The sequence below is a fragment of the Aptenodytes patagonicus genome, chromosome 2, assembly GCF_965638725.1.
Source record: "Aptenodytes patagonicus chromosome 2, bAptPat1.pri.cur, whole genome shotgun sequence".
In the NCBI taxonomy this organism is placed as follows: Eukaryota; Metazoa; Chordata; class Aves; order Sphenisciformes; family Spheniscidae; genus Aptenodytes; species Aptenodytes patagonicus.
Genome location: NC_134950.1, coordinates 68797217 through 68820731, shown reverse-complemented (window position 1 = coordinate 68820731; position 23515 = coordinate 68797217). Strand labels below are relative to the sequence as shown.

The window sequence follows — 23515 nt, the reverse complement described above, 5'->3', positions numbered from 1 at the left end:
TTTTCATTTATTTCTTCCACCTGTGAGGCATCCTAAAGGAAAAAAACAGTGGTAACAGCCACATTTTTTCCACTGGGCCAGATGGTGACTGTGTACACCTCCTGGCCCCTGCTCATTCAGTCCACCCTCTTATCTCTTCCCTCAGACCAGCTTGAAGAGATACCTCAACAAGGCCCACAGTAACTGGAACAGAGAATCCCATGGAGGAAAGAAGAAAAGCCTATTTGGGAGGAAAGGGTAAAACCCAACGGAGAGGTCCTCTTTGAATGCAAATCTGTGAGATTAGTTTCCACTCCAAGGCTGAGCCTACAGCCAACTAGATGTATCTATCTACAAACATACAATGAATATGAGCATCCCTGTTTAGATTATGTTGAACATCCACAACTAAAAACATGAGCTCAGCTGTCATCCATAACGAAAAAAAAAAAGCTTAACATAATCAAATGTTAAAAAGTAGAAAAACCAGGACACTAAATCAGCGAAGGGTTTCAGCTGCAAAGTAAAACAAACCCCCAAAATACATTTTTGTGCAAGAAAGTCAAAACATATTAATAATCAAGCATTTTGGTTTTGAATTATTCTGGTTTAGTATGTATGTACACTCAACTTCAGAAGAAAAAAAGGCTGAAGAAAAAAAATGAATATTGTTTACGATTATAACAGCCATTTCATATGATTCAAGACAAAAATGGATTTCCATTTTGTAAGTAAACTAAATACTTCTCATTCAGCTCTTCTTTTAGGTCACTACAGTACTTTTAAAGATCTCATACATAAAGAATACATTCATTTTTCTGAAATACAGAGGTTTTTTTAGTATTGGAAAATATACTTACTTTAACATTTGCTGTTGAGCAAGGACATATTCTGAACAACCACTTCGATACAGAAGTTGAGTGTTAGCTTGAACCCAGACCCAGTGATCTTCGTTTGTTTGTACTTTGACTAGAGAAATGCCGTTTTCTCCATTATTCTTTGCTATGCAATTTAAAAGAAAATCTATTTTAATACAAGCAGTATTTAGTATTTTTTCTTACCTAAACTGTGGGTGAATGTTCACAGGTTTGTTTGCTGCCCTGGAATCATCAGCATAGGAAAATACAAGCTAAAATCTGTCACAAAACTAGGCAAATCACATGTAAAAAATAAAATTTGAAAAACCTAATGAGGCACTTAAACTGTAACCAAGGATTTTTCAGTATTATTAGTTCATTATAATTTTTCTCTCTCAGTAATAGCACTATACCAACAAGAAAATGTTCAGAAAAATGGGGCTATGACAGAGGAATGGTTTTAAAGAAGTTAAAGGTTTCCAGCAGGTATGACAGAAGGCTGAGTACAACTCTACTCAAGAATAAGTTGCCCACTAGGGTAGACTCACCATCAAAATTTTATCCATTGTAAAATCTGAAATACAGCATAGACTCTCATAATATAGCACAGCCAAACACTGGAAAAGCAAGTCAAAGCTGCAAACAAATCATGAGTTTTGAAGACAATACATTCTATTTTTCCTCTGTTTTCTGATCTTTGGGGAAAAGTAGCATTTGTAACATATCATCCAGTTTTCCTCAAAGAGGGATAGATATTGTCATTAATTATTAAGATTTTCACATAATCTTATTAAATTCAGTGCTGCCTTTTTTAGGAAAGCATACGTGGAGTATTCTTATTTACTATGAATGTTTATGTATCTGTAAACTTGGCATCACAGTATTTCTGGCCACTCTGAAATAGCAGACTGATTGGTATTATCTTTTGAGGCAGACAATTTGTTTTGCAGTTTTTTAAAGAAGGGGTTTTAGAGAGCAGAAAAAAGAGAGCATTGGGACCAAAACCTGAAAACCTAACAGGAGAAAAGAAAAGTCAAGACAAGGTTCTTTCTCCATAAACTGTATATATTGCAGAAGTACTTAGCAGACACACCTTTGATTTGGTTTTCAGCAATCTGTAACACATTAGTGAAAGCAGCACCTTCATGATGACTGTTTCTTCCATATAATTCTGCTGCTTCACACAGCCCTGAATTACCTTTGGAACTGGAGCTGTAGAGGACAGAATATGTGGAAAATTCCTTGTCACTGAGTGACAACACAGTAAAATCACAAACTCTGAAAGATGTGATCCTCAAGCTGTTGACCATTAGCAAAGAGTTATGGTTTAAATATATAGTAACCAACACTAAATAATTATCTATGTTTCCTGCATCATTCGGTTGCTCACACTGGCGTATGACTGAATTCTGCATTCAATTAAGGAGAATAGTTATGTTTAGGAATATTCTGCTCACAACTCACTATATCTGGAATAATAAGTTTCAGCTTGAATTGAGACAAATGCTGTGTATACTCTGCTCTGCCTATTCAAAGTACATTCAAGGTACGTACATCACACTGACCAGCAATGCACTTAAGAGTTAGCATGACTTCAGTTTGCAATAATCATCATATGATTTGAATGAATTTCTTCCATTTTTTAGTTCAAAATGCATGTTAGGGCTTGGAAAGGGTGCAAAGTCCGTAACACTGCTTTACAAATTTTTCTCTTTATTAAGACCATCAGAAAAAGAATGACTATATAAATTTGCCCACCATCCCTGGCTAGCATGCTTTAGGCCTGAACCAAAGGAAACACTGAAGTTAAATGCCCACTATCATTCTTGTCAAATCCTTGGCCGCTGTCCAGTCAGTTGGTAAAACTTAACTCCTAGGAGCTGAATTCTGATCATCGATTAATTTCACCTGGGCCACTGAAAAACTAGCAAGTGGAAATGACTTTCCAACTCTGTTCCAAAAGCCTGCGTAGTCCATTATATCAGCCTTCCAGTAATTTAATTCTTGTCAAAAGGATGTATGTGCTAGAACCACATTACACGTCTGGATAGTAAATCCACACATACACAAACATATTCCAATTAAAAGCCAAATTATGATGCTGTCAGTCACACTGATGAGCATTTTGCTTCACAGCAGTGGACCTCATTGCTGTAAGGTTATATTTAACCAAATAAGGGAAAACATAATCCTAGCCCCAAACATCAACTAAAATTTGATCATAGAAGAGTAACGAAAATAGGTGTTAGGAAGGAAACGAGTCTGAACACAATGTGTCCTGGTCTTCTGTGATTGCTACCCAGTGATCAGCCCCAGGCCATTTAGTGCAATTGTAGACTTACGTGTTCATAAGCCTTCTGTTGTAAGATAAATACATACACCAAATACATCTCATTTGGCTCTATGTGAACACACACGCATATTCAGCTTTCTGAAGCGTTCCTTTTCCTTTGTTTGCTACCAAAATGCCCCAGTCCAAATAATTGTGCTACCAGAAGATACTGAAATTTGAAAACTCTCAGTGAAAATACTTTTTCTTTTCCATTTTTACAACTAGTAGAATGACTTACTGTGTTGGTAACTTCTGAAGGTTAGGAAGATAGCCTAACTTTCCAGTTTTTATATAAAATTAAATACAGCAATATAATAATATGTATTATATGTAAAGTACAATATATTATTATGTCATCTCATCTCATCTCATAGTTATTCTGTATTATATAGTTAAATCCAGATAAATTATTCACTTTTCTAAGAAAGAGTTTTAAAATGGAGTTATTTAGCCTAATTTGTGCTTTTTACATGCTTAATAAACATAAAGCCCATAGTATACTTTACTAACTGCTAAAAGATTAATTTGAAAATACTTTGTATTCACTGCTGCTGCATCATCAGCTTTGTGTTTTGCTTTCACAAGCAGGCTTTTCATCTTCATCTCTGTCACGGAAGGGAGCAGAAGTGGTACCACTATGCAAAATAAGGACAGCTGAGGTGGCAATACTGTTCCTGAAGAGGACTTCTTCCTTTGTCCAAAAAGAAACTTTAGTTTGCCTTGGAACTGCATTGTCTGTTATACAAAAAAACAATAGAATTATCTTAAGCATTTAATGTGTAAACATTTAAAATGCTAATACAACCTATGGACCGTGTTGTTTAACACCAAAACCGGTTTTGAAACAGGGAGAAAAACTAGGAATTTCATTATCTTCATACAATTTAAACCATGACATTTCGGAGGCATGGTGAGTGGAGGTACTATCAACAGTAAAATGAGACATTTGAGGCTGGTTTTTGTTTTTTTCTCTCCTGTGTACTTCAAGTTCTGTGTTACGTTCTGTTTGCCGAGATGGGCAGCGTATGGTGGTGCAAACAGCTATTTCCTCTGTGCCTCACTCTGAAGCTGGAACTATTATTTTTCCATGCTCTGTTCTCTCCAGTGAAATGGTTCCCGAGTTTCTTTCCTGTTGCCCTGCACTTTCTTTAGGAAGTATATGGACTGGCACAACCCAGGGGCTGTGCAGGCAGACGCCGAGGGAAAAGATGCGCCCAAGACAGCCGGATACAAAGTACATCGCTTGGAAGGAACCATCCATCCCTGCCTCAAATCTCCATATAATCAGAAGGCAGAGATCAAGTTAATAGCAAGCTGCTGCCTCTCGGTGAAAAAATTACCTACCACAAAATGACCAGAGAAAAATCAGTCCTTTTGAGTTGGGCATTTTCCAGAGCTACAAGATCATAACAGGGATGCAGAAATGACTAACTGGTATGGCTGTTCAGACGCATAGTCTTCCAGCAAATGAACATCTGAGACAGAAGTTGCATTTCCCTGTCTCGTGCTGATCCTCTCATTTTCTTCACATGTGCTGTACTTCGTCATGAGAAGAAACAGCTTTGGTCTTTACTAAGCAAATGGGGAAGTTATTTCTAGAAATGAGCTACTCCTAGTAAGGATATTTGAGGAGCGTGAGAGACTTTCTAATTCTGTTTTTTATTATTAAAGGACCCTTTACAAAAGGGGAAAATGGATCATTATTATTCCTGTTCCTTAAAGCAAATACTTTGTGCTTAAATGTTAATCATTAAAACTCAGGCTTGCCACCCTTGAGCCAGGCCCAGTACAAATCGAGGACAGATATTGTCCAAAAGAGCTTAAAATATAGAAGTTTATAGATTCTTTCAATTCCAAATATTACAACCTTCTTTTCTCCCATCACTCTTTATACATATTAATAAATGTCTTAGGTGTTTGTTGTTAGTACACAACAAATGAAAAATGTATCCTGTCCATGGCTCTCCGCAATATTTATATTCAATATTTATGTTGAAATATAATTACTGCATATTTTTCATATGCAGTAATTAAAATCTAGTATGTCATGACTACAGTCCTCTAAGTGAAATTATACTTACAAGGAAGCCAGAAGTACTGTCCAACAAGCAGCGAACTCGACAGATGAAACAACGAGTTAAGAAGGAAGAATAATCTGTTGTCATGCTGTCATTCTCTTGTGCTTTAAACAATTTACTGAGAATATATTCTTCTCCTAGGAGCAACAGTGGAGGCAATATATGTCAGATCACGCTAAGAAAGAATGAAAATGTTCTGTAGCCAGTTGAAGAAGCTGTTACGGAAATTGCTAAAAATTACTTTATGGAAGGGTGAATATTAAATTGTATCATGTATAGATACATCTGCACATGCTCTACCAAAAGAAGAAAGAAAAGCTCTACTACGGGATTCAGGTGAGTTTCTTCAGAAACTTTGACTTTTTTATTTCCTGAGTTTTTGTGATTTTTAATGATGCAAAGCAGGGTAACAGATGTTGCTGGTTTTGAGATCAGAGATCACACAAAATATACATTAGAAAAAGGAACAAAATAAGGAAAATGCTAATGCAAGAAAAAAACCAAACAAATGAACAGTGGCTGATTAGCTAATGTTCAGCCATTGCCTCCTTGGTTTTTAATGAAGTGTTTTCCAGTTTTGGACTACAAGTGCATAGCTTTTGAAATACTTATTTCCCAAAAGACACAAGTATTTGTACAGAAGTATGAACTCAGGAACTGAAATTCTCCACTGTACTAGGACAAAAATTCCAAATATTTGTAACTTTTTATAGTTTGAAATATTAATGCACATTGTTTAGTTTGTTTTCTGTGTACTTCCTACAACATCTTGCAAAGTTCCTCAGATATCTGTAAGACTCTCACAAAACACAGAAACGGCAAGAAATTCTACCAAAGTTTCATGACTGTGTTCCTGAGGACTTCATAAAGGCTGCTGAAGGATTTCTTGGAAGTTTCTCCCCACCCACCTGGAGGCTGCGCTTCCTCAATTTCTTTCCTCAGTTACTTCCTCGCCTTCTGGTGATGCATATATTTTGCTGGGATCAATAATTCTTTTTAAAGTTAACAATTTCAACCCCATTGTATTTTCTGTAGTTGTGATTTCAGCTTAATGCCTCATGTAGGAGAAACCTTGAGCACACATATCCACCTGCCATCCTAGGGAAATACAGCCTCAGAGGAAAAAGTGCGTTGCTAAACCTACTTGTTCTTCTGAAGACTCCTGTCTACGTAATTTTGCATGGAAAAAAAAATGGCAGAAAGTGATGTTGCCACTGTGGTTCTGTAGAGAAATGTTTTGCATGGGATTTTTTTGCATTAATGAGAAGAACATTAATGTCCTGATCAGTGTGAACAAAAGGTTGGTAGGATGAGCACTGATGCTGTTCATTCTGCATGGATAAGAATATCCGTAGGTACACTAGTCAGAGAAAAATAAAGGAAACATTAACTTCGTAGCCTCAATGGCACACACTACCTTACAAATTTCAGGGATCAGGAAGAAACATCATCTGTGGGACAATGACATTATAGATGGCCACTATGCAGCTTTCCAGTGAAGAATCTGACTTGACGTGGAACAGACACGGGCATAGGTGGAGTGCAGTTCTACCTCTATACAGCGGTGCCTATGTTTCCAATCAACATATGCAATCCCACCTGTTTCTGTCTGTAGTTGCTGTCCAGACAACATCTGGGGAGGATTCATGGCCCAGTGCAGTTGTCTACAGAAATCCTGGCGATCATCCACGTGAATGTAATCATATATATTTTGGTGCATTACATCAGTCTGAAACAATTACAACAAGAAATGTTTAATTTGTAAGTGTAGTGGGGCCGGCACATCTTTAGGTTGATACTTTCCTTAAAATAATGACTGGTGTAAGATACCTTCAGAGCAAAGATTGACTGAGGAAAGTTATTTCAGAGGCCCCTGTTTTTCACATCTGCTTTTTGACTTCATATCCTAAGATGATTCTTTTTATTCTAAATTCTTTTGTGCATATGCAAATGTGAGTCATAAAAGAAGTCCAACTGGCAGCTGGGAACTAGTGGCATCCCCCAGGGTTTGATGCTGGGACCAACCCTGTTTAATTTCTTGATTAGTGAATGATGGGATAGAGTGCACTCTCAGCAGGTTTGCAGAGGGTACCAGCTGGGGAGAGCAGGATGGCTACTCAGACCTTGATGGCCTGTAAAAATGGGCTGACAGGAACCTCAGGAAGTTCAACAAAGGCAAAGTTCTCTCTAATTTTGAGTACTCCAGGAAAAGAAAGATATTAGCATACCAAAGTGAGCCCAGGAGAGTGCTACCAAGACACGTAAGAGGGCTGGAGCACATGACATATCAGGAGAGGAAAGAGCAGGGTTTGTTATGCTGTAAGAAGAGAAAACTTCAGGAAGAACTTACTGCTGTCTACATCAACCGAATGAGTGGGTGTAGAGAAGAAAAAGCCTGACTGTTCTCAGAAGAACAAAGTGGGAGGACAAGAAGCAACAGACACAAGTTGCAACATGGGAAACTGGGACTTGATATAAGCAAAAAAAATTTACAGTCAGGGTGGTTAAACACTGGAACAGGTCTTCCAGAGGGGTCATAGAAACTCAAAACTTGACAGGATGAGTCCTGGATCAACCTGTTCTAACTGGATCTGCTTTGAGCAGGAGGTTGGACTAGATGACCTCCAGAGGTCCTTTCCAACTACACGGTTCTGTCATTCTGTGACTTTACAATATATTTATTATACACAGGCAACCAGTCTAGAATAGCAGCATCTTATACTGAAATCGAAAGGAAACTTTTAGCTAAATCTTATTTTTATACTAGATCATGTTTCTGTTAACAAAAGTTTTACAAAAGGAACAACATTACAAGGAATTAATCTTCACCTGTCAGATCACAAAAAAAAAAAAAAGAAAATTAGTCTGAAATGGCATAGTAAAATAACTTAATTTCAGTAGCAGGGTATGTCTAATCAGCAGAAGAAGGATAAGGCAAAACAACAGAGTGCTGCATTTTAGAAAGCCAGTTAGCAGGAGTGACTACAAGAAAGTCATTACAATGACAGTGACTAAGTATTCTAAATATTTGTTAATATATTTACCTGATGAAACCCTAGATAATCCACAATCGTCGATGATGCATAAAATATCATTCCATCTGCACTCACCACCAACGCAAAACCGTTCAGTGACTAAAGAAGGGAAAACAAAACAATTAAAAATATAATCAGAAAGTAAAGAGTAAAATGGGTATAAAACGTAATTTTAAGAATATTCTAGATATGAAAAAATCACTGCAAAAAAGTTGGACATCAAATTTTTGCAGAAGGGCCTTTTTTTTCTAACATGAAAAAATGAATAACAATCTGGAACATGCTTTTTTCCTTTTTTCAAAAAGTTAGGATAGCTAATTACAGTGTAACTACCATATTACATTACTAGTTTATTATCTACTTCAAATTTTATTTTGTCATTAATTCATATAATTAAAAGTTTAATAGCGTGTCAACTACTTTTTTTTTCTTTTAATTGAAAACATCACATTCCATAATAATTGCTTTGAATCAATATGCATTGATACATATAGATAATATAATAATCTCCAACAAGAAAATTAAATACATGTGCTGTTGTAGCTATGACTCTAAAACTGGACGTGTATTTTAAAGTATGGCTATTTTCTTAAGCTTCTATAAAAATACATACATAGCATAATTGCATAAATGCAATTAATATAAAAAATAGGCAATAAATACTTCACTGATACAGACCAATGTTTAGTCTGGAAAAACACTAAATTAATTCTCATAGACTCAGTGATGCAAGGAAAGCAACCAGAGAAATCCAAAAATAAAAGTAAGGATTAAATGAAATACATGACGTAAACATTAAGATCCATCATGCTGCATGCAGACTGACTGATTTTGCCTCTCTTCCCTTGATAAAGATTCAGTAACATATCTTCACTCCTGCAGGCTTGCATTCCAAGGTAGTTTAGATGATCCTTTCATGTGATGGTTTTGAGGTCTTTTGAGATTACAGTTCAAATAGCTGCTGATGAAATACTGCTATATTATTATTATCCTTGCTTCACCTTTCTCTCAATTTACTGTTGTAGCGATGTGCCTATTAATCCTGAGTTAATCCTGAAGCACAATGAGGGCAGATTTTCAATTGCTCGGTAACCAGATACACTGACATATTCTTGTGAGCTTGGTTCTCTTTTCAGTTCCTAAATAAGGACCAGATTTCCAAGACTGCTCGAAGCCTGTTCCCACTGTGACAATGGTGGGCAGAATTTCAAGAGTTCAGTGCACAATAGGCTGACCTCCTCAGAAGATTTGGCCCAAATCATAAATCTGGAGCACCTTTGGAAACGTGGCCCAATGGGGCCATACATGGCCAGGGGCTCTGCACCTCAAAGAACCTGTGAACTGGTGACTGGAGAAATCTAATGGAGACACTGCAATGGCTCACCTCTGTTTGGAAAGAGCTGTAGCAGCAACTGATTCAATCAAGTCAATGCTAACCATGAGTCATGGCTAAGAATAGTCAAGGGCAAACCGTGTTCAGCTCCAGGTCAGCTCCATAGATACAGATCCTTTCCAGAATAAGTGTTATCTCTGGCTAATTGGGTTTGTGTTGAACACTAGTTATCCCTGTCTACTCTTAAAGCAGACGGAGTTGCTGGACTGGTGCTATTTTCTGCTCTAAATAATGCCCAAATTCATCCCAGCACCTCACCAAACAGAAGACGGTGGGTCAAGATTTCTGCATCTTCACATCTGTGCCTTTCATTGCACTGAGAGGAGCCTCCATAGATGGTATCTACCATATCCATTTCCAATGTCAAGTGGAAATAAGAAAGCATTTTTGGCACCTTGTCTCTTTGGACTCATCTTCACAGCAATGAAACTATCAGTGATGTGATGTTAGGAATTTTATTACTTTTTGAATATCTGGCAGGCCTTTTAATTTGGACAGACTAAAAATTTCCACAAAGATAACCACAGGACATTTAAGGGAGCTCCTTCATGCAGATGTCTGTGGCTGTTACCGTGCACGTTCCAAAAGACCTCCAGTCCAGCCCGTGCAGCCTGGACAGGTAGAAATTAAGAGCATTAAAGAAATGTTCTTAACCTATACAAATTAATGCACCAAGCCCTATCTGGGAAGGCTTCAAAAATGACTACAAGATCTGAATATGATCAAAGAAGCTCTCACAGTATCATGCTGAACATCCTTAAAATGTGCCTTCCATTGTCCTGCAGGCAAGCTGGAGTTTTGCAGCCCCTGTAGGAAATAGATGAGGGAGCACCTGCTTTTGCCAAGGATTGTTGTTATGAATCAAGAAATAAATATCCCTATTCGAAAATGAATCTTCTTCATCCAACATATAGATATATACTCTTTAGGCCCAGACATGTATCGCAAGAGATCAGTCTCTACCTGTAAGATGTAAAACTTGCTCCCCCACAGTGGAAGGCAGGCAGCTGTTTCTTTACACAAGTTTTTCCTTCACAAAGCCAGAGTTGGACTGGACCAGGTGCAGCAGTTTGTAAAAATGAGAAGGGGAAATGGGACCATGTGTACTTCTAAGGGTTCGGATCAGTGGACTGGCAACTACATCTGTGAGGTTGGAGGAGGTATTAAGGAAGGGTGGGAGGGAGCAAGAGGAAAGAAGAAGTGGAGGAAAAGTTCAAGGAGCCATGTGTTTAAGTTAAGCCAGAAGCAAGTATGGATTTGAGGGAGGTATGTAACTGAAGAGATTACAAACTTCCCCTGATTTGCTTTTGGTTTGTTCTCAAAATGCTGATGTCCTCTCCTGAGTTAAGATCTCTTAACTAAGCATTGCCTGGTTTTCATGTCCCCGAACGCAGACATCAGATGCTCTGCCCTGAAGGCAGGAAAAGCAAAACGCACTTTGGTGCAACAATGACTTTTATGGAGCCACATGAAGCTATTGAGCATTAACACAAATTTCATGTGTCTAAACCTCATTTTAGCTGGGAAACCTGCTGCTTCAACTGCACTAAAAAGAGAGGAGCTGGACGTAGAGTAAAACTTCATAACCAGTAAGTCTTACCCATGACTGCAAATTTTTCTGTTTTCTCAATATTACCCTAAAATGCAGTTCGATGTGAAACCTGACATCTGTAGCACAGAGGACTCTGAATAGAGTCTGAGTAGGGCTGAGATTTATACTTTTCTTACCTACTTACCACAGCTGGGGAAAAGGAGGAGGGTGTTTGCTAGCACAGGTCTGGTACCCCAGAAGTGGGTAGTAGTGACTGCAAATTAGTCGGAAAAGACCTCTTCTGACCTCTCAATAAATCTCTCAGGTATTATATACAACTCCATACTCAAGCCCTTAACAGTAACACTGCGTAGAGATTTTCCATTATTCTGGCCAGAATCCTAGTGATTTGTTAGACTGAGTGGAAGGGAGAGACAGCTTCAGTCCATATTCCCAGCTTTTTTGTTCTAAGTTACCGGGTCTCACGTTAAACAGGACAACAAAGTATATGGCTCCACTTATGATTTTAAACATTCTCAGTTACTCAAATAAAATTCTCAGTGATAGCTTTCTCTCGTTCCCAGTGAATGGGAGGCTGCACTGGTGTGCTGTGTCAGAACCGCAGCAGCCATCTGCCTGGTTTATCGATACCCTGGGGGGAGGAGAAGGGAAAGAGGACACGGACCAGCCTCATACCCGTGCAGTTTGTGCTCCCTGATGTAAGCACATGTCTGCCCAAAACACAAAGGGGACAGCCCAGAGAAATAAAAGCAGCTCTCCTCATTTCACTTGATTCCTTTCGGTAGAAATAATGGAAAGCTTAAAATAGGGCTCTTGGATTTAGAGGAGGAAATAACCAAACTCCATGGCTCAACGTCGATGTTATTTGCTTTGTGTACAACGTGTGTGTTTTAATCAATAAAGTCCACTTGCATCCTATCACAATTTTTACCAATTTGCATACACTTATACAAGCACACAGGGACACACTCACACATAGAAACAGACAGACAGACACACACAAAGATATTAGTGTGGACATTAAAACTTTTGCAACAAAAACGAACTAACTTCAAATTTGCGAAAAATACATGGTTGTAAATTGCCATTTGGTAAACCATATGGATTCAATGACAGATGGAATTTCTAATCCAGGATAATAGCTGAAACATGTGAGACAGACTTAAGTATGTGTTGTGAACATTTGTTTGTTTGTATTTGGCTTTTTAAAAACACTTACATGAGTTTTCTACATTGTACTTAAAAAATGAAATCACTTTTCTTTTTTCCCAAATGGAAAAAAGAAAAAGAGCTTAGCACCAGACAGGGGCCTGTGTTCTTTTGAAAAAACATGTACATCCAATTACGTACTCACGAAAAGCTGCACCTGCTACTGAAACAAAAAACAATTAATCTGTCAGTTCAAAGAAACTACGACATTATTCTGGTGCCCGCAGTAGCTGTGAGATGGAAGTTATCAGTTCCTTCCATTGAGAAGTTTTTGAAACATTATTAGTCAAGAGGTTCTCTTTGGGAATGAAGGCAAATATTTTGAGGAAGATAGGACTTCCTTTGGCAAGGTCCTTTATATATCCTGATATTTTTTCTGGTCCCATAGCAGAAAATCAGCCAGCAAATACTTCAAAGATATTTTGGTCAAGGTCATAGCATAGTAAAAATAAGGAGGGGGGCGGGGGGGGGAGAGAACAAGTTCCAAGCCACATTTCTCTTATTACTCTTCCTTGAAATAAAGGAAAACTCACTAGCATTAGGTCTCCAGAGACCATGTTACTATGGTTACTAAAGTACAACAGTCAAGGCCTGCAGCCATGCCTTGCTTTGAACAGATTTTCAAGTCACGCAACTTGGGTACTAAATTTCCAGGGTCAGTTGGCTCGCAGTTTATCTGGAACAGTTTCATTTAATAGTGGATCGCTGGGTTTTTGCATCCTATGTGGGATGGGGCCATTTTCTGGTGATCTAAATAAGTAGCTATTTAAAAACTCTGGAAATGATATACTCGTTCTTGTCTTATGAGTATTAGGAGGAAAATGCAGACAGTTAATGTGTCTTCTGTCTTTAACTGTATTGTTTAGTGAATCAGTATTTCTTTCCACTGGTGTTTTTAGGACTCATAATTGCCCTTCTCAAAAATCCCGCTGGAATCCCTGAGGTTCTCTTTATAAACTGAAAAAAAATGAAACTCTTACAGAACCCTGAAATAAAACCCCACATAAAAGACTATTCAGAAATACCGTATCTGGTGACATCAGAATATGGCCTTTGCTCAACAAGTACAGTATCTCTTAGCCCTCCGGACTCTTATGTATTTCTCTGGTATCTACAAAGCAACTTCAAAAGGAATATTTCTGTGAGTAAGCACTATTTCATGCAAAGGGGGAGTGGCAGAATTGTTTTTAGCATTCAGTTTTGATCAAAGGCTTGCATGTACTGCTTAGTTTTCAGGCAAAAGAAACAAAACAGAAGATGAATTTCCATCATTTGAGCCAGAGGAGGAAGTAAATCCTACAGGCTGAAGCCTACAGCCATGGGTTTATATGGGAAGCCTTTCGGAGAGAAAGTGTTCAATCTGATTGATTGGTTTTCATAGACAGCAGAAATGTTTCTTTTCAAATACAAAGAAATACGTACATATGATCATTAAGCCCCTTTCACTCTTCTTGTCTTCCCAGGTAAAACGAAGTTCACATTCCTGCCTATCTCCTTGAGCCTGGATATCACTTCAGGCTCCTCAAAGACAGTATGGAAATTCAGCATCTAGTGCTGCGCTACCCAGAGCAGGGCCTGGCAAAATTTTCAAAAATTATTCACGTTGCCAGAAGAATTTGAGCTCTGGCCCTCCCGTTTACTGTTGGAGGGAACAGCTGTGCCGTCTGAAAGGCATGGATGATTATGAGCCATTCAGCTGGTAAAATTTCTCCTTATTCCGTTTTTCAGTATCCCATCACTTCCACCAAGGAATTAGGGCAACTTTGGAGATACTTGTTTATGTATGTGTCTTCAGGCTAACGAGGGAGCTGGAATGCTGTGGCTCATCAAGAGGCAGCAGACAAAACTGGCCTCCTGGAAATCAGTTAGGAAAATGTAAGTCATTGGGCTCTGGTAATCATGAGCTATAAACTTTCAAGAAAACATAGTAGTTCCCCGGAGGGTGAGATTGTAATGTGTGCACACATGTAAACGCATTTTAAACCACGGTGATGTTGTTTTTTGGATGCTTGATATGTAGTAAGTATTGGACACAACCAAGAACAACTTTGCCTCTAAAGTTGTTTTGATGCATGATGCAAAATTGTAAACGTAGTTTTTCTTTCCTTATACTTTCCTTCCAAGCTAAGCTTTTGTAACAAAGCTTGCTTAGTCTGTGTCAAGTCCTTGGGGTAGGGTTCTTTACTATATGCATGAACTGCTGGCCTCTGATGAGCCCGATGCCTCAAAACCAACCGCTCTGCCCAAGATGGTATTAAGAAAGAAGAGCTGTATGCAGATTGATCTGAAGCATCGTTTGACTTTGTATGTGCAGAAAGTTAATGTGGTGCACTCTAGAAAGAGATACATGACAATTGAATCCCATTGTTTTCACACGTACTAAACACTGGAAACGAGAATACAGACCGTGCTTCCAGAGTGGAGCAGTACCAGCGACTAATAGCTTCAGGACAGGTTAGGGAAGGTTTTGTTGCTGCAAAAGTGAATTCATGGGTGACACCAAACACCTCAGTACAAATTTGTTACATGGTGTGTTTGTTTAGAATAAATTATTAACACCAACAATGCTTGCTATTGATGGCAAGGTTTGGTGGATTTTCTCACATCTAATTGTAAAAAATTCACGATTCTTTTCTTTGCATTACCAGTTAGGATTTCATATGGGAAGTGAGTATATAAATACTACCTGAGATGAATGGACATTATACAAGTACCAGAGACTATTTATAGTAATCCAAAGAAGAAGAATATTCAAATCATTAATTCTAAAATTGTCAGAAAAACACATTTTGTTTATTAATACATAGAAATAGGTATCATGATTACTGGATATGCTAGTGAGTACTTGGATGAGTAACGTGCCATTTACCTTAGCAATTATCATGAAAGGATATCTTGTATATCTTTTCCTTTAGCCTCCTTATTAATCATGATGTTGAATTTAAAATTGTGCTCTACCAGTAATGGAACCCTACTGTCAATGCTCTTTCACAAATACTATGCTCTGGACTACACTTGGAAATAGAAACAATCTTTATATTGATTTATGCAGTTTCTCATTTCACTTCCTCAAAAGCAGATGTTGTATTCGCAGATGGAAGCAAAGCTGGGGCAATATCGTATCTTCAGTGCAAGTTCAGCCCTTCATTCTTTCTGAGTTCTGCAGCTGCTCTGGGCTTTTCAGTCTTCTCTTCAACAATTTCAATATAGAAAATGCAAGCCTGATTAATTCCATTTGAGAAGACTCAAAATGAAGCATTAATTGCTCACTACTCTGCACTTGTAATAACAAATTTAGTTAGGTAGCCTTTGCAATAACAAATGTAGTAAGATTACCCATTATCTTCCACAGAAATAACTTACTGAAAAGAGTCTTGAGTAATATTTATCCAACATGTTGGACAATTAGACATATGTAAGTACCAAATGTCTGGAATTTTTTTTAGTGTTATTTACATATAAGTGCATCGAGTCCTGAAGAGAAGAAGCCATCATAATATTCCATCCACAGCTGACTTTTATTTGTACTTGCAAACTGTTAACGAGCATGAATGGCAGACATCTCTTTCTGCAGGGAATCAAAACCTAAAAAAGACAATGTTGTAGCCTATATACTGTAAACAGAATGTGATGTCCTAATTTCAGAACACTATTTTTCTGTGTATTTAGCACTATATATCACATTTTCTAACACAGAACTATTTCAGGGGGTGGGGAGAAGAGCAAAGCAATCTGTATTTCACATTCTGTTCAATAATATATGCTAAACCAGCTTTTTAAAACACCATTTCATGTCAGTGGATTTTTTAGGGAGTGTGGCATTCCTGAATTTGACTCTGGGAACTGTCTTACTATGCTAGTTACCATCTTATGCATGTTTTATATCCTGTAAGTATCATGTATAAAACACACCCTATCCCACGCTGGCAGCAGGTGAGAATTCTGCTATTAATGTGTTACGCTGACCCGGAGAGGTAAGCAACACTTTCTCTAATCTAGATATCAAGTGGATGACAGTGGATTGTCTGGAAAGAGGTAAAGATGGAAAGTTAGAGACAACTCCTCTAACCAGCAGCAACGACTGCAAATCTTAAGCTGAGTTATAGACTACATGAACCCCTCCCCAAGGCCCTTCTGCAAGCCCCTGCTTTAGTTTGAGCAGACATTTGTTTTCTTATGGCTAAAAAAAGCCCGATCTCAGTTACTGGACAATTCGGGGGGCATTGCAGTACTGGGAGGAGGGGGGGAGGTGTAAAACATGTTGGGGAAAATGCCTGCTGTTGGCCACCATCAGCTTTTGCAGCTAGGAATTCCTGGAATAACTGCAATTACAATGGGATACAAAAACGATCTAATTTTTCTTTTTTCTACTCATAAAATGTCAGGGACAGTTAAAATCAGAATGATGGTGATTTCTCTTGAAGTTCTTGGAACAGGAACAGAACTCTTTGAAGGGTGCCTATCTGTCCTCCTGTCTCCAAATCAATACTATATACTTGCTAATAGGAAACAGTACATTTAATGGTCAACATCATGCTTTTTCATAGCAGTTTTCTTTTCAGTTCAAACTCGTCAAACAGCATATTCAAGTTTTATTAACTGAGGTAGGCAAAAAGTAAAATTGAAATGTACTCAATATTTCCAGTAAAATATGTAAGTTTTTCTTTTGAAACCTTCATAATGACAAAACAAAATCACTGCAAATTTGCAAAAATTCTTAAGACAACACACAATCTTGCCTGGACCTGCCTTCCTGCTCGTCACTTCACCTTACTGAGAAGATAGCAAGGCTGAAGGTCATTAGCTTTTCTGAGTTGAGAATGAGGAATATACTGGAAGCAAGCGTCAGCTATAACTACAGATTAGGCTACTGATTTATAATTTCACTTCAATCAGTTGAAGACCAGTTAAACAACGTAAGATTGCAATTATCTATGATAATAGGCATTATTTAAAGTGTATTTCTATTTCTTCTGAGTTTTTTTTTTACAATACATGACTGTGCCATCTTCAAAAACAGGACGTTTCCCCAAAAGCAAATGCTCATAAAGAAATTAGTGCAGAAGGAACAGTGGGTTATGATTGCCTTCGTTACTTGAATGCAAGAAGTCCAGTTCCAGTAGCAGACTAAATCCCAATGCATCTATATGACGCATCGCTCACATACAGATATTGAACCTATTGATTGGCGAGAACGGTTGCCAAGGGTTAGCTCTGAAGTCACTGAGGAAAAAACCTAATGGAGCTGAAATGGGAGAATATGTTTTGTTGGGGAGGAAGTCACGTGGCTGCTGGACCGCCTCCAGAGGCACTGAAATAGCCTGAGCAGGAACAGAGGACGCGGCTGTGAAAAGTGAGCTCAGGTGGAGTTGGCTGTGATGAACAGTCTGGAGACAGCAACAGCAATCTTAATTTGGACCCACATCTGGTCTGTGCCCGAAGCTTATTGATTCTTTACCTTAATGCTGCTGATGGACAGCTTCTCCGTTCACTGGTACACATAAAATTTCTCAGCTAGGCCTCCTCATACGACAAATGGAAGCCAACTTTTCTGATGCCAGTGCAAACCAGAGAGGATGCGAACTGTCTCTCCTCGCTGCACACCTGTGCTGGCTGCCTGCTCCCCCTTCTCTATCACATTAAACATAAGCTGCTTGTCCTGATTTTCTGATTTGCTCAGAGCTCGCTCCCCACTCAATTACAACCTGTCATTTCACGTTAGAGAAGCATTTTGCTAAAAGGCTCCGTGCAAGCCTCTGCAGGGGTATCTGATTTTTCTCCTTCGAATCCCTCCTTAAAACTCTTGCAAAAGTCCTGGCAAAGGTCAAGCTGCTCATACACTATGAGTACTGGCAATCGTGGTTACCATTTTGTTCGTTATTTCCACACACTGTGTTGCCCATCAAAATGTATCTTTCATCACTTGTCTTGTATTTAGGCTGCAAATCTGAAGGGAGGGGATCACATCTTTTTGTTTTGCTCTGCCCCTCTGTCAAGCTGGAGGGTGCCACCGCCTGTACTTCAGAAACCTCAGCGCTGTGGCAGCATCGTGATCGTTACAGTCATAACAGTAGCACTAAGGACTGGAGGAGAGAGCAAATGGTATTTAGAGGTCACAGGCTTTTCTGTCCAGATTTGTTTGAGAAGAAAAAAAAAAAAGAAGAAAGGAATAAGCGAGAACATTAGTTATTTGTTTAAAGGGCAACAGAAAGGATATTTTTTGCATAAAGTTGTGGCCATGCCAAATTTCAAGTCTGGATTTTAGAAATACGCCTATTTGCTAAGAAAAAAAAAAGGGACCAGGGCCTCTGAAATGTTCCTTTGTGTTTTGCCTGCGCCTGGCAAGAAGAAAGTGAATGTACGCATGTGATAAAATGGCAAGTTACTCCTGACCCCATTTATGGCTCTTTTTTTCATGGATAAATTCTCTGTAAGTCATCCCAAGTGACTAATGTCAGCTTAAATCATGTCATCTGAATTACTGGGAGAAGGTTCATGTTTGAAAACAAAGGAAAGCAAAAGGGTTGTTTGGGTAACTTTTAAAAGTTACATTAATTGAAAAAGAAAATGCACTGAGACTATGAGCTTTTTATGAGAACTTCCTATTTTGATGGCCCCATTTTAAACCAGTAGATTAAAAGGTGAAGCACTATATCATCATCTAACAGGATTTACTTTAGAAGGACTGTACTAAGAGAGTCAGCACCGTTGGAAGCTGAAAAGGAATTCAAGACCAGAATAAATCAAAACCTCTCTCTCTACCAGCTTTTGATTTCTGAAGTCCGTGCCTTGGTCATAGCCCCGTATAACAACCACGCACTTTTGTCTGACTCCCAATTTTCCTTTTCAAGTTCAAGTTAAAAAAATAACAGGAAGAGTAAATTCTCTTGTTCTCAGACTGAAATTCAAACTGGAGTACCTTTTTCAATAACAGAGTTTTATCAAGTACTGATTACATAAATCAGTTTGGAAGGAGGAAGTGGAATTAGACTAACAAGTTTAAAAAAATTACAGGAAACCAAGTGGGAAAAGGGTTTCCTATGTTATTTCCTTATGCAGAGTGAAGAACAGCACCAATAGGATGTTTTCTAATGTATCATTTTCCAACTCCCTTGGAATGAAACTTGAACTCTAGTTCAAGCTGTCAGTAGAGGCCACCTGGAAATACCTTTCAGTGCCAAAATGTGCACATACACCTCTCTGTTCCAAGTAACTCCCAGAAAGCTTATTATTTGCAGCCACTTTTAAGGTAACGACATCATGTTAAATAATATGCTTCAAGCTTGCATTGTATCAAATCCTGAATCCTTTACTTAGATAAAAAGTCTGACTTTCGTTGTTTTTGATTAAGAAGTCTTGGGTTTTATTTGGTATTAAAGCTAATGAAAAAAAAGCCTCGCTAACTTCAGTGGGAACTACCAAGCAAGAACCAAAATTTCCTATTCACAATAGTGCCCAAATCTGTGATATGGAATTAAGAAATAATATATAAAGGTCTTGCCTGTGTGATAAAGTGCCTATACCTGATTATGCTATTGCTTTGCACCAACAGTCAATTCCAAGCACAAATGCTGCTGGTTCAGTAGCTAGATACCTGAATTGCCTCACTAGTCATGTCACTTACAACTCAAATCAGCAAAATTCTTCTGCTGAATGGTAGAACAAAAGCATGCCGACAAAACACAGAAGCTCAGTTTGAAAAATCCAACTTTAGATGATGAAGTAGTTAACGTAATGAAGCTAGGATTATTGATACCAGTGGAGAGTTATAAGGGCCGCACCACCAAAACGAGCTTTCACTGTTTTTCTCCACTTCTGAAGACAGACGTGATTTTGAAGAAGTTATTTCTTTGTTTTTGTTTAAAAAAAAGACCATATGTCTGTGATTTTAAGATATTTTTTAAGATGCCAGGCATCTGACAGTCATTGTCTAAAAATTTAAATAAGTAAGTTGTAATTATAGTACTGTTTAGGAAGGGTGGAGAATGAGACCTTTGCCATAGATTAATATAGAAAATGTCAATAATTTTCTTTTTCTGCCATTGGTGAAAACTAAGAGGTCTGTCCTGTGTTTGGCCAGAAGAAACAAAGTCCCTTTCATACGCACGAGGAGATTCCAAAGCATTCAGCAGCCTGCTGCTAAGCGTATACACTGAGTGCACGGGTCTCCTGGGCAGTCTCCTGACGTGCTAAACTGAATAAAGATTGGCGTAGTTGCCACCAGATGCTCCGGAAGGGTGGGGTGGGCTGCAGAACCAGGGAGGTGCAGATGTTCCCATTGAAAGAGCAGGTGATTTCGGCATCAGAGCAATGCCGTGGAGGCTTCCGTAAGGGAGCCTGTTGTCACTCTGAACTATGTACCGAAAAATAGGCTACGGGTTTTTTCTCTTCAGTGCGCAGACATGTTGAGCCTGCAGCCACCCTTCTGGGTTGTAATTCAAATTATGCCTGAAAGGTCTTGCATTTCTTGCTCCCATGCATGGGGTTTATAGTGAAATAGCAACCAAATCCAACACCTTGTTATTCAGCCACATGTCACTATTTGTTTTCAACAGGAAAAAGGTAGCTTGGGCATGCATAGCTAACTATCTCTGCTCAGGAAGAGTAAATGTACAGTGTCACTGAATAAGAAATACCAGGATAGTATGATGACTGGCATCTTCAGTGCAGCCATAAAGAAAAACATGAGACAAAGCCAGAGAAATGTGATTCTTGTGCCCTGAAGCCTGAAGAGTAGAGGACTCGTGGAAATCTGTCTGTGGACTGGGCAAAAGAGTGGCTTGGAACATTCTGAAAACAACATGGACCTTCCCTGAAAGACTGTGAGCTGCCGGTGAGCACGGAAATGACAAAACAGGCCAGGTCTGGCCTTTATCAGTATTCATCAGCGAGATGGGGCATGACAGAACCAGGCAGTCTTACTCTATTAGCATCTGTTTGGGAGCTGCCTGGAATATCCAGGTTTCTTTTTAATTTTTGTGACATTTTGGATATAAAACACTATTTTCACACCTGAAAAGAGTTATGTCCAGTACATCTGGAGACAGATACCATAAATCCTATGCTGCAGACTACAACAGCAGAATAGAAGACCAACAGACATAACAAAGAAGGAAGGAAAGGCCATCAAGACATCTCCTTCAGCAGCAAGTGTTGAGACAGACATTTGAACATCAGTGATTCTTCCATAAGGAGCAGAAAAACTGCAGGAGCAACTGTGAGGTGATCAATAAAGTCCAAGTGACAATTTTAACAGGGTGTTGCTTAGTATATGGGTGATAATTACGCAAGAAGCAGCGTCAGTGGTGATGATGGGGCCACTGCCTGACTGCATGTCATTGAGAAAACAGGTCCAGAGAGGGCCTCCCTCTTGACAACAGACATTTAATTCTCCCGATAGGATAGCGTAACACATGAAAATTACACGTGCATTTGGGATGAGGAATTACCTGCGCAACAGTGTAGACTCTGAGTCTGGGCTTGAGACTGTGAGTGCAGCATAGCTGGGGGGAAGAGTAGGAGGTGGCTAACAGCCATGAGATGATTATTGCAATCAAGGCTATTGCCTAGATACCCACCAGTGATTCATTCTTATTTTTCCAAGTCACCATTTCATTGTGTTTCTCCACCCCATCACCCCATAAATTCTATCTGGATTTATTGACTGCCAATACAAGTTATTTTCCCACTTTTCTGGTTATGGGTTTGGCCCAGTGTTCTTTAAGTATTCAGTAACAGGCTTCAGAAACTGAATGTGGCCCTTTTCTGCCAGAAGGCATGTGGCACAAGGGTTCCAATACCACCTGTCTTGGAAAATATTTTGAAAGTGCAAAGTTAAAAATTATTACTGCAGTCAAACAGTTGGAGTCTGAAGTCTCCAAGGAGAGCAAAGATTGCAAGAATGGGGTATACTCAAAAAGACCATTAATAAAATTGGACTTTGGTTCTTAGAACTTTGTCTTCCCTCCAAAGGGAAACAAAGATGGCAAGAAAAGACTCTCTTATCCAGAAGAAGTGATCTTAAAACACTGGAAGAAATTATTTATTTAGATACCTGCTGTGCTCCACTAAAAAGTCTTTGATAAACTGCTATCATTGTTTATTCTATGATTGCTGATGAAAGCTATTTGATTATAGCTGTAAAAAATCTCTATAAAATTCTAAATAAAAAACACATGTTGTGGCAGAGGCCTTTAGAAATAAAAAACATTTTAAACATACTTTGAAGACAGCCTAATTCCATTCATTTCTTTCAAGCTGAAAGGGGAAGTACTGCATTGTTCCAAGACTCAAGAGTCACAGATACATTATTTACCAATAATTAGGGTTCTTGTTATTCCATATTTCTATCTGTACATAGAGCACAGTGATCATACCGACTAGGAAAATAAAAGGCAGTTATCACTGGTTTTCCGTTAACATTACAGTCAGGGACAGTACTATTCACACATATTTTGGTGATCATTCTGGTTTGTATTATATAAAGCATCTAGGAGAGGTTGCACAGTGCAAGGTGGTGTCACAAGAAGGAAAGCAGCTTTTGACAGCTGAAAAATATCTTTTGAGAGCCGATAAAGTGGCCAGATTCACAAGTCAATATACAAAGCACAGCAACCACTGGCAGGATTGTTTGCTTCTCCTTGGAAGGAATCACAAATGCAACTATTTAGTTAAAACCCCACAGTCCCTAATAACCAACATGGTGAATTTGGTTGAACAACAAAAAAACCCACTTTTCTTCACATGCCATGGCCACTGAATGAGCATCCGAGCCAAACTCAGTCCCCAGGGAGCATTCCCAGCAAGGCCTAAGGAAAATTCATCCTCTTACTCTAGGTCAGACATGCCCATAAACGAAGCCTGGTGAATACATTCATATTAACATGCACTTAATCATCTAGTTAATGATCCACATTAAGTATGATCCAGGATAAAATACCTCCCATATATTCAAAAGGAATGTGACTCTTATGTACCCTGTAGTAAGCAGACCATTAGCATATTCAGTAGTATTAGTCTCTTGTAACCTACCTGAGATTGCGTTTCAGTGTTCTCTCCATGTGCTCGTAGCAGTAGGGCT

At 38.7% G+C, this 23515-nt stretch overlaps 1 protein-coding gene across 1 annotated transcript in view; it reads right to left on the bottom strand.

Annotated features, from left to right (window-relative positions):
• The window catches only part of AHRR (aryl hydrocarbon receptor repressor), an 87869-nt gene that overhangs the window by 3269 nt on the left and 61085 nt on the right, over positions 1-23515 (bottom strand). The window contains exons 5-10 of the mRNA XM_076332231.1: positions 8291-8380; positions 6846-6975; positions 5250-5383; positions 3704-3903; positions 1930-2048; positions 840-981 (exon numbers count right to left, since the gene is read on the bottom strand). Coding sequence (XP_076188346.1) covers positions 840-981; positions 1930-2048; positions 3704-3903; positions 5250-5383; positions 6846-6975; positions 8291-8380 — 815 coding nt within the window. The remainder of the gene's footprint in view (positions 1-839; positions 982-1929; positions 2049-3703; positions 3904-5249; positions 5384-6845; positions 6976-8290; positions 8381-23515) is intronic.